The 12,167-nt window shown below is 40.3% G+C and overlaps 1 protein-coding gene across 2 annotated transcripts; it reads right to left on the bottom strand.

Annotated features, from left to right (window-relative positions):
* Positions 1-58: 58 nt before the first annotated feature.
* Positions 59-11,893, bottom strand: LOC144213446 (uncharacterized). Of its 2 annotated transcripts, XM_077741913.1 has the most exons (3): positions 11,232-11,893; positions 6,032-6,973; positions 59-828 (listed from the first exon to the last, which is right to left on the bottom strand). In XM_077741913.1, the coding sequence occupies exons 1-3, from the start codon at positions 11,326-11,328 to the stop codon at positions 59-61; spliced, it is 1,809 nt and encodes a 602-aa protein (XP_077598039.1). In that variant the 5' UTR covers positions 11,329-11,893. The 2 variants fall into 2 exon arrangements, with proteins under 2 accessions (XP_077598039.1, XP_077598040.1); XM_077741914.1 differs by lacking the exon at positions 59-828 and having other exon boundaries at positions 3,673-6,973; positions 11,232-11,884.
* Positions 11,894-12,167: the final 274 nt, after the last annotated feature.

Here is a 12,167-nt window from a genome sequence, read left to right as displayed (position 1 = left end):
TTTGTCACCTGTGTGGGTTCTTGCATAGCTATTTAAGTTTCCCTTGTGTGAAAATGTTTTACCCCAAACTGTACATAAAGGTTTCCCCCCAGTGTGTCTCATCATATGTATATTCAAATTTGACCTTTTCCCAAAACTTTTCCCACACAGAGCATTTGCAGAGTTTATTCCCACGGGGATTTTCCTTAACATCTTCAACATCATCTTCATCAAAAAGCAAATTGTTGTCATTTGATAAAGGAGCAATTAAATTTCCTGCTTGCCATCTTTTTGTTGAGCTGCCGCTCAGAAGCTCCGCCCCTCTGTTGTCCACCCCCGGACCATTTTCATTCTTGAAAGGCTCACCAGTTGACCATTTGAGACATTCCTCATTTTTGACTGGAGATTGTTCTTCTCTATTGGACTGTTGAGGGAACTCTGGTTCCTCTTTAATTAGGGGCCATGTTGTGATGTTTGAAAGCTCCACCTCTTTGCCGGCGATTCCCAGATAATCCCTTTTCACAGACTCACCTGGTGACCAGGTGAAAAAATCTTCCTCCTTTTTGATTGTAAGTTGCTCCTCTCTCATTTGTTGTTGAGGGAACTCTGGCTCCTCTTTAAATATGGGCCATGTTGTGGTGTTTGCAGGCTCCGCCCCTCCACTGGCCACGCTCAGAATATCTTCCCTCTTCACGAACACACTAAGTGACCAGGTCAAATGATCTTCCTCCTTTTTGATGGGAGATTGCTCGTCTTCCATTTGTTGTTGAGGGAACTCTAACTCCCCCTTTTTGTTTTGGGAGAGCTCAACAGACTCCTGCCCATAAGCACCAAGATTATTTCTGAAACCTGCAAAGACACGACGATATACGATTAACCATTTTCCAATTTTTAAAAAAATGACTGAATTGCTTGTTCACAGAAATGAAACCAAACAGATAAAGGCGTCATACATTCATTTCGTCACCATGCAGTACAGACGCTCCCCTACTTACGAACGAGTTAGGTTCCGAGCGCTTGTTCATGAATTGAAAGTGTTAATAGGTTGAAATTGTTCAAATTGAAGTTGATTGATTGCTATATTTTGTATTATAATTTATTTTGAAGACCTTTACAAGTATATTGAAGGTTTATACAAGTGCTTTTGCACCTTTAAGGCTTGTATAAGTAACCAGCATTGATTTGTTCTGGAAAAAACATTTAAAAAATGGAGAATACATACAATACTGTTTACATACATTAGAGATGGAGAGAGAGATATACGGGAAACTGGCCGAAAGAAGCTATCCAATGACGATTTCGAAGTTTTCTTTTTTTCATCATAAATGCGGAAGCACTGTATGGAATCATTCAATTGCTTTGCAACCTTTGTGCAATGTTCAATATTTGGGTCCTGCTGCTCGATCTTTCTGTTTATAAATGGTACTGAAAAGTCGAACAATTCAAGTTGTAGTATTCCCGTGCAACGCTCACCACTTTCTCCCACGGATAAAGCTTCTTTATTCTTGCCATTTTTGTTTCATATGAAATGGCTTGCCTCTTCCTTGCACCTCCCTCACTAGAAGCCTTCCGCTTTTCACCAACCATATTGAATAATGGATGCACAAGATATTTAATGATAAAAATGAAAAAGGTTCTTTGAACACTGGAGATACGTCACGCATTTAGGCAACTTACACAGGCAACTTACACAGGCAACTTACACACTGCAACGAACAGGGCAGAGGAAGGTGGATGCTTGGTGAGCAGAGTTCTCACAGCACCAGTCGTGGGTATTAGCGGCGCAAAGAAGCACTACTCTGAAGAAGGCACGCCTTACAAAATCTAACTTACGACCATTTTTTGACCTAAATGCAATTTGCAGACATGTTTGTACGTACCGTTTGTTCGCAAATTGGGGAGCGTCTGTACTTATTTTGCCGTTTAACATACTTGGCTATATTAAATGATTTTTAAAAAAATTTGAGCCTCCCAGCTTCATACCCAGCTGCGTATGACGGAATTGGTAGTACTTCTCCATAAGTTGCATCTTCCCGGCAAAAGACCCAAATAAGTGAAACTAATTTCACTCGTAATTTTGCACTATGCCGTAATAGATACATCACAAAGCCCCCCCCGCCCCCGCGGATCACTTACCTCCCACTGTCTCTCACTTACCTCCCACTGTCTCTCACTTACCTCAGTCAGCCAGTAAGAGGCAGATCACCGCCGAACGTCCACGTTACCTCACTCCGAAGTTATTACACAGAAGGGATTGTGTGTCGTGCTACCGCAAGTTTAGTCCCGATGGCTGTTGGAAAAAAACAGTCCTTAAGCCTATTCGTCCATACTTTGTAAGACCTGTAGCGTCTGCCAGAGGGCAGCTGCTGGAACAGGTTGTGACCAGGGCGGTATGGGTCCCCGGCAATGTTCCCGGCTCTGAGGTAACGAGGGCTAGCAATGTCTTCCAGTGAGGGCAGAGAGCAGCCGACGATCTTCTTGGCAGTGTTGCTCACTCTCTGCATGGCCTTTTTATCTGCTGCTGTGCTTCCAGCATACCACACAGTGATGCAGTATGCCAGGATAGTCTTCACAATGGCTCTATAGAATGTGACCAAAAGTTTAGTGTCCAAGTTGTTCCCCCAGAGTACCCGGAGGAAATTGTGTCGTTTCTGGGCCTTCATCATTGCTATGGTTTTTGTAGACCAGGAGATCTTGTCCGTAATGTGGACCCCCAGGAATTTAAAGGACTGGACCCTGTCTACACATACTCCATTTATGAGGAGTGGGGCCAGATCTGTGTTGCATTTGCGAAAGTCCAGGATTTTCCAACTAGAAGTCCTTTAAGCCAGAAAGGGAATTTAAGGCCTTATACTTATATCACAGTGGTAAGGCTGGAAAGACAGGACTAATATGCTGGGCGCAACAGCAACAAAACTAAACAGAAGAGGATGCCTTAAATTCATAACGTCGCCAACATAGCACTGCTTTAGTATTCTCATCAACTATAAAATGGGTTTAAAACTGTTTTTTGTGTATTTTAATAAGAAAAGGACTATTGGTCAGGAAAGTATCCCCACAGACTATTATTTTTTCTTCCAAATCTTTGTTGAGCCTCCTCTTTGTAAATAGTCACTTGCATTTTTGCGATTTTAATTAATTTATAATCCTTTAATAAAAGGGTGATGCATTAAATTTTAACATGAATCCTTTTCAATTTGAAACCAAAAATGACAGCTGTTAATTTTTTACATTGAAAAAATCAATAAAGTCAATGTTGAATAAAATTTATTTATTTTTCCAAATCATTAATTTAGAAATAATTTTGGATTGAAATAAGTGGGAGGAAAGCTGTACTAAGAGTTTGCAAACAAAAGAAAAATGAAATATTACCTTTTCTGATTTAATCGTTTGCATTTTTTATGGTCTTGAAATCAAGCTTGCACCTTCTCTCTCTATATACACATATATACACGTGTATATGTATGTGTATATATACAAACATACATGCAGATTTATAATCTCTCTCTCTCCCTCCCTCCCCCTCTCCCTCTCCCCCTCAAACTCCCCCTCCCCCAACTAGTTAGTTAGTCTTTGTCTCGCGGTGATTTTTTAAGTGTAAAAACTTTGTGAAGCCCTTCGTGATGCCTCACAAACGCTCTTTAGCCCTTGGTCCATCTAGTGAACCGAAGAAAAAGCGAAAGATGTTAACAATTAACGAAAAAGTGAGTTTATTGGACAAGTTGAAAGCAGGAAATAAATACGCGAGCGTAGCCCGACAATATGGCCTTAATGACTCGCTGCGGTACATAAAGAAGCAAGAAAAAAACATGATGGAATATCTTTCAGTTTTTTTTTTTTGTTATAACATGAATTTCATTCTCTCTCTCACTCTCTCTCTACCCGTATTCTATATGGTGTACTGTATACAGGGGGGTATACTGTATACGTTTTTTCCAAAGCATTTTTAAAGGGGCACCGCTACTTCGCGGATTTTCAGTTTTCGTGGGTGGTCTCGGTCCCCATTAACCGCGATAAACGAGACTATTTTTGTATTCCAAAATGAACCCAAAGTCAGTTCTGATAGTTAAAAAAAAAAGAAAAAGAATGTAGACTATAAAGCTAAGAGAATTGTGAAGATGACATGAAATAAAACAATTGACTTGTTTTTCTCTTTTTCAAACAGACAAATTCACAGCAGATTACTTTTATCAATATGATTCAAAAATGAACAGTTTGTCCTTTTTATTAATTATTTGTAACATACACGCGCACACGTGTCTTTTAAGTCTTATGAATGAGTCCTTCGAAACAAACTTAGTATAATGTATTATTAAGTATTTTTAACAAATGTGTTGAACGACAAATTGAACAAACAAAGGGCTTTTCGCCACTGCGGGTTATTAAGTCTACTTTTCAGGTTCCCTTCTGTGAAAATGTTGGAACATTAACTACGCCTTGAAAATGTTTTTGAATTGTGTAGCATTTTTATTGGGCTGTTGTAGCAAATATGCAGCCACAGACTTAGCAGGAAGACATTGTTCTCCAGTGTGGGTTAATAAGTGTTCTTTTGAGCTTCTTCATCATTATTATATATGTGCTTGCAATGATATTAAACATTACACATTAACGCTTTGCTTATTAGGAATGTTATTTATCAGTATTATATATGTGCTTGCAATGAAGACCGCTTTGCTTATTTTGGAAGTTTAAACATTACATATATTAACGAGTTATCAATATTATATATGTGCTTGCAATGAAGAACGCTTTGCTTATTAGGAGTGTTAGGTTCATCATTATAATAAAGGTGACATTAATACAATGGAGTTTTAATACATCTCTTGCAAGAGAAATGCTCACTCCAAAGTTAACCAAAACACCTTTGGAGGTCACTTGTCCTTCACACCTGGACTTCTCGAGACTATGGTTCAACAACAAACTCTTGGGAACTGTGGACTTGTTTTGGGAAACGTGGCTACCTCAAGATGGTCCGCAACAACACTCTCTCGGGAAGATTCGACAGACCGACAATAGTTTTGAGAACCGAGACAAATTGTTATGAAACACTAAGTACTGTTTAGACTTATGTTATGCGTGTTACTTAACACTGATGAATATATTAGCAAAGGAGACACCGTGGTCTTCAGAATCATCTGACCGGAGGCGCGTGTGGATGGATTCTCTTCTTGCAAGAATAAAAGGATATGATCTCAGATGCGTCCATTATTGAAAGTTGAACATGTAAATACTAATTGGAAAATCTATCACTTTGGGAAAATGTTTGACCACAAACTGAGCAGGAAAATAATTTTTCAGCAGTGTGAGTTATTGTGTCTTTTTAAAATGTCCTTCTCAGTAAATGTTTTACCACAAACTGAACACAAAAATGGTTTTTCACCAGTGTGGGTTCTTAGGTGAGCTTCTGAGCTGTCCTTGCGTGTAAATGTTTTACCGCAAACTGAGCACAAAAAAGGTTGTTCACCTGCGTGGATTCTTGAATGACCAATTAAGCTTCCCTTCCGTGTGAATCTTTGACCACAAACTGAACACGAAAATGGTTTTTCACCAGTGTGGGTTCTTGTGTGCCTTTTTAAGCTTCCCTTGTCTATGTATCCTTGACCACAAACTGAACACGTAAATGGCTTTTCACCCATGTGTGTTCTTGCATGACAAATTAAGATCCCCTTCCGTGTGAATCTTTGACCACAAACTGAACACCAAAACGGTTTTTCACCAGTGTGGGTTCTTGTGTGCCTTTTTAAGGTTTGCTTGTGCATGAATTCTTGACCACAAACTAAACACAAAAATGTTTTTTCACCAGTGTGGGTTCTTGTGTGCCGTTTTAAGTTTCCCTTGTCTGTGAATCCTTGACCACACACTGAACACGAAAATGGATTTTCACCCGTGTGTGCTCTTGCATGACTAATTAAGATTCCTTTCCGTGTAAATCTTTGACCACAAACTGAACACGAAAATGGTTTTTCACCAGTGTGGGTTCTTGTGTGCCTTTTTAAGCTTCCCTTGTGTGTGAATGCTTGACCACAAACTGAACACGAAAATGGTTTCTCACCTGTGTGGGTTCTTATGTGCGTTTTTAAAGTTTCCTTTTGTGTGAATCCTTGACCACAAAATGAACACGAAAATGGCTTGTCACCTGTGTGGGTTCTTGCATGACTATTTAAGTTTCCCTTCTGTGTAAATCTTTTACCACAAACTGTACATGAGAAGGGTTTCTTCCCAGTATGGCTCCTTATATGTGTTTTCAAAGAAAACTTTGTCCCAAAAGTTTTCCCACACTGAAAGCATTTGCAGAGTTTGTCGCCACCGGGATTTTTCTTAACATCTTTAACATCATCATCGTCAAAAAGCAAGTCGTTGCCATCTGATAAAGGAGCAACTACATTTTCTGCTATCCATCCTTCTGTTGAGTTTACGCTCAGAGGCTCCACCCCTGTGTTGACTACGCCCTGATCATTTTCATTCTTGAAAGGCTCACTCTTGAAAGGCTCACCAGTTGACCATTTGACATATTCCTCGTTTTTGATTGAAGGTTGCTCTTCTCTTTTACACTGTTGAAGGAACTCTGGCTCCTCTTTAATTAGGGGCCATGTTGTGATGTTTGCAGGATCCGCTCCTTCACTGGCCACGCCCAGATAATCCCTATTCACGGATTCAACTGTTGACCAGGTGAAATAATCTTCCTCCTTTTTGATTGGAAGTTGCTCGTCTCCCATCTGTTGTTGAGGGAACTCTGGCTCCTCCACTTTAATTAGGGGCCATGTTGTGGTGTTTGCAGGCTCCTTCACTCCCCTGGCCACGCCCAGAACATCTTCCCTCTTGCCGAATGCATCAAGTGACCAGGTGAAATGCTCTTCCTCCTTTTTGATGGGAAGTTGCTCGTCTCCCATTTGATGTTGAGGGAACTCTGACTCCTCTTTGTTTCGGGGGAGCTCAACTTCCCCTTCAAGGTCAACAGACTCCTGCCCATCAGCACCAAGATCATTTTTGAAACCTGCAAAGACACGAAGATAAATGATTAACCATTTTCAAATTATAAAATGACTAAATTTCTTGTTCACAGAAATGAAACCAAATGGAAAAGGAGCCATACATTCATTTTGTCACCACGCATTACAGTGGTACCTCGACTTACGATCTTAATCCGTTCCGAGACTGTGATCGTATGACAGGCATATCGTAATTGAAGCGGATGAATTGAAAACAAATGAATTGAAAACAAATGAATTTGTTCCAACCTCCTGAAAAAACACCAAAAACCGGATATTGGATTGGAAAATAGGTTTTATTTTTTCTAATTCGCCATTTGTTGACAAAGTAATAAATAACGAGTGGTTTGATAGTAATAAAATGTGTTTAATAGATGTCGAATTAGATGCATTTGGCGGAGGGGAGAGACAATGACACACACGGAGGCGGAGGTGGGGCCTGTTCGGGGGGGACTTTATCCACGGCAACAATACACTCGTAAATGAACAAACATTTAAATTAACTTGGATAGAAATATACAGACACTCAACTTTTAATGTAACTTTGCACAACTGAATTCTAATTTTGTTTTGATCTTTTATTTTTTACCTTAGTTCTGCGGGTTGACCCCACCCAGCCGTTTTGCCTGAGTCCTCAAAACGAACTCATCAAGCGTTGTTAGGAACTTGCCTCCTCTTCGAAATTTTTCGAAAATGACGCACACAAGTATAATCACTGAAGTATGAATGTATTTTATGCTTATTATTATTATGTCTTTTGGTTTATATAGTGTAGTCACTGGAATAGAATTTTACACGACCTTGTGGTAACTCCCACCACGACTCCTTTTAATTAGAGGGGGGGTGTTATCCCGCATAACACCCCCATTTCTTTGTTCACCTTCCCGCCTTAAGTTTGTCTCTGTCGCATGATCCTGTGTTAATAAAACCAGTTTGTCTGTGGGGAGTAGCCAGGAATTCCAAACGGTCATTCTGGAAGATGGAAACATCTTCCTGCTCTGGCTATTCTGGCTTCCTCCTTCATATGAAGTGAGTTAAATTCTCATCACGACTGGCTGTGTGTTTCCACTGCTCCGATATTATTGAATGTATATGGTCTTAAACCTGACAATCACAATACACATAATTCAAGCTTTAGAATTAGCGCGCCACATCACTTGTAGGTCTCTTGAAGGCACGCATGTTCACCGCATTGTACACTATTAGCAGGTTAATTTTAAGGTCACCGCTCGCATTAGCACACAACGCTAGAGTTAAGCGGTCTTTCATGGGTTTGTGTCCCGGTAATGCCTTCTTCTCTGCCACAATGAATGTCTACCTGCGCTTCTTTTTCACAAAAAGACCAGTTTCATCGCAGTTGAAAACTTGCTGGGGGATGTAACTCTCCTCGGCGATAATCAAGGCAAATGTCTTGATGCTTCATCCTGCTTAAGGATGGTGGAAATGGTTGACGTATTCCTCTTGTATTGCCTAGCGAGCTCAGTAACACTTACCCCACTCATATTTTTCAATTACTTCGCGTTTGTGTCTATTGTCAACGCCTTTTGTTCGCAGAACTCTGCCGATTCATAGTAATATAGTTTACCTGTAAATGTACCCAACGCGGGGGGAAATGCAAAGTACGCCCAGTGTTCGTAGAAATATTTTAAACACAAAAGGCCATGGCCACCTGGCTTGGTCGCATCACGAAATTTTGATCACATTTCGGGTGAATTATTTGATCAAAATTTTCGTCGTAAGACAAGAATGTAGTAAGGCGGAGCTGTCGTATCTCAAGGCATGAATGTACTTATTGTGCCGTGTAATATACCCTTTTTTGAGCCTCCCGCTTGTGTGCCAGTTAATATACTTGTGCCTTTTAATATACCCTGGTATATTTAAAGGCCACTCAGCTTTTTAGGCAAGATTTGTATGGTGTTCATGGGGGCATAATTATAGATACTTAAATTCATTAAAATTCCAAGTCTGACTTCATTCAGCAGTGCGTAGTAGTTACTAGTCGGACAAAGACTCCAAATCGCTGTCAGCAACAGACTTCTCTTCAAAAAACGACTTCATCTTCATCCTCACTTTCAGCTTCCTCCTCCAGTCCTAAATTTGGCAAGGGCTTTTTGGTTTTCTTTTTCTGCTCCAGCAAAGCTTTCAAGCTGGAGTTCAGTTCAGCGTTGCATTCAAACATTCAAGATTTAAGGCTAAGATGGCGCCGTTCTACCGGGAGCCAGTGGCAGTAGCTCTGCACACTCATGACTTTCATGTTTAACAGCTCTTCATTCATTTTTTGAATTTCATTTTAATATTTCTTAATACATTCCTTTTTACTTCACTTTGTACTTTATACTTTTTACTTTAATGTTTTTACAACTTTCCTTGTTCTTTTAGCCTGGCTTCTTTCAGCTACTTCTTTTTGGGAAGCAATCAGCAATGCCTACGCTGTCACACATATGGAACTAGCTGTTACAATACACAGCAGAAGGAGCAACACCTCGGTGCCGCCGGAGTTTCGGAGCTGGATTAAAGTGCCGGGAGAAGAGGCAACGCTTCTGACGAACTATTCCATCGTGGGATAGGTTGGATGTGCTGTCGGCGCTTACCAGCAATGGAGACGAGGAGTTCTGCCCTGCTGCTGTTTTCATCAGCTTCAAACTACTGAAGAACTGCGCGGATAAGTTTGGAAGAGTGACTCGGCATATTCTCTACCTCGGTCACAGTCTGCAGAAGTTCCCCATCTCGTGGAAGACTGTGTGTGGTTCCAGTTTTTCCAACTTTAATGAATAATATTCGGACATGGGCTTTGTCATCATCATCATTGACTCGACAAAAGCCTATTTGTCATCATACCCAGCTGCGTATGACGAAATTGGTAGTGCTTCTCCATAAGGTCTGTTTTCCCGGCAAAAGAACCAAATAAGTGAAAATAATTCCACTCATAATTTGGCATTATACCGCAAGTTCAGAGTCCTGATCGCTGTTGGAAAAAACTGTCCTTAGGCCTATTTGTCCGAATTTTGTGTGCTACCGCAAGTTCAGAGTCCTGATGGCTGTTGGAAAAATCTGTCCTTAAGCCTATTTGTCCGTATTTTATGAGACCTATAGCGTCTGCCAGAGGGCCGCAGGTGGAACAGGTTAGGACCAGGGCGGTATGGGTCCCCGGCAATGTTCCCGGCTCTGAGGTATCGAGGGCTAGCAATGTCTTCCAGTGAGGGCAGAGAGCAGCCGACGATCTTCTTGGCAGTGTTGCTCACTCTCTGTATGGCCTTTTTTCTGCTGCTGTGCTTCCAGCATACCACACAGTGATGCAGTATGCCAGGAGAGTCTCCACAATGGCTCTATAGAATGTGACCAAAAGTTTAGTGTCCAAGTTCTTCCTCCTGAGAATGCAGAGAAAATTGAGTCGTTTCTGGGCCTTCTTCACCACTGCCGTGGTGTTTGTAGACCAGGAGCTTATCCGTGACGTGGACCCCCAGGAATTTAAAGGACTGGACCCTGTCTACACATTAAACTCCATTTATGAGGAGTGGGGCCAGATCTGTGTTGCATTTGCGAAAGTCCAGGATTTTCCAACTAAAAGTCTTTTAAGCCAGACAGGGAATTTTAAAAAGTCTTATATCGCAGTGGTTAGGCTGGAAAGAAAGGACTAACATGCTGGGCGCTACAGCAACAAAACTAAACAGAAGAGCATGCCATAAATTCATGATGTTACCAATATAGCACTGCTGCAGTGTTCTCATCAACTATAGAAGGGGTTTAAAACATTTTTTTTTTTAAATGCATTTTAAAAAAAGGACTATTGGTCAAGGAAGTATCCCCACAGGCTCTTAAAATGTCCCCAAATCTTTGTTGAGCCTCCTCTTTGCAAATAGTCTTGTATTTTTGAATTTATTTAGAATCGTTTTATAAAAGGGCGATGCATCAAATATTAATGTTAATCCTTTTCAATTTAAAAGGAATAATTACAACTTTTCATTTTTTTACATTGAAAAATAATCAATATTCAATGTAATCTATTTATTTTTTCCAATTAATAATTTTGCAATAGTTTTGGATTGAAATAAGTGGGGGCGGTTTTAGAGTTCTAAAACAATAGAAAAATGAAATAATGCATTTTTATGATTTAATCGTTTGTTTGCATTGTTTTATCGTCTACAAATCAAGCTTGCACCTTCTGTCGAATTGGGAATTAAAATATTTGCAATTGCAGCGCACAAAAATAGCACTTCTACAACTAAGATTAAGGGGATATAGCGATATAAAAAGTGAACCCACTTTGTAGTCTGTGAGGAACTTTCTCGTGCATCATTTTGCAAACTGTCGAATTTTCCTCCTGGAACTTTGCTGATCTTGTTCTTGAGGGCATCTCCATGGGTGAATTCTGATGGCTCGCCTTTGATAGCTGCTTGCTAGGCTAAGCTAAAGAAGGAAGTGATGCTTCAAAGTTCTTCGGCGACTTGATGACTAGTTTCTTTGATAGATGCTTGCAGGCTAAGCTAAAGTAGCCTGCAAAGCTTCAGCGAGGTTTTAAACGACTTGAATTTGACTGAGATATAAGGCCGTAAAGTAGCTCATTCTAGATGAGTCGGCGACGCGTGGGTTTAGTTAAATGGGGGAATATGCACAGGCGGAGAACACTCGTCACATCCTCCGATGGCATTCGATTTATATGCAAAAGATTCACACATAGGAAATAATAATTCTTCAAATGGTTTGAACACATTTTTTTCGAAGGTTTGAATTTACCACATAAATCCCTTGAACATTGCGACTGATTTTTGCGTGCGCAAAACAAATCGAAAAGGAACCATTGCTGTTTCGCGGAATGGCATCTTAGATGTAGTTCTTCATCGAAAACGTTTAAACTCGCAGGACTCATTCCCGTATTTTGTTATTACTCTCTAGCGGTCGGGAGAACAATTGCATTTTCTTCATTTCAGAATTCGTTTAAACCAGTGCTAGGGTAACTATGGCTCGGCAGCCATATGCGCTCTTTTGATGGGTGCATACGGCTCTCCGCTAACTTGTGAGCTAAAAATATGGAAACTGTCAGTGAGAGTTGATTCCCAAATGCACAAATAGGAGACCCTTTCTACTTTAAAAGTGGTGAAATGAATTTTAAAAATGCACATATTTTCAAGTATATTTACTTTTAAATTCTGTGTATGGCTCTCTAGGCATAATGTTTGAAAGTATGAATTGTTTAATGGT

Source organism: Stigmatopora nigra, chromosome 20, assembly GCF_051989575.1.
Source record: "Stigmatopora nigra isolate UIUO_SnigA chromosome 20, RoL_Snig_1.1, whole genome shotgun sequence".
Taxonomy (NCBI): Eukaryota; Metazoa; Chordata; class Actinopteri; order Syngnathiformes; family Syngnathidae; genus Stigmatopora; species Stigmatopora nigra.
This window is presented reverse-complemented; position numbering and strand designations above follow the sequence as displayed.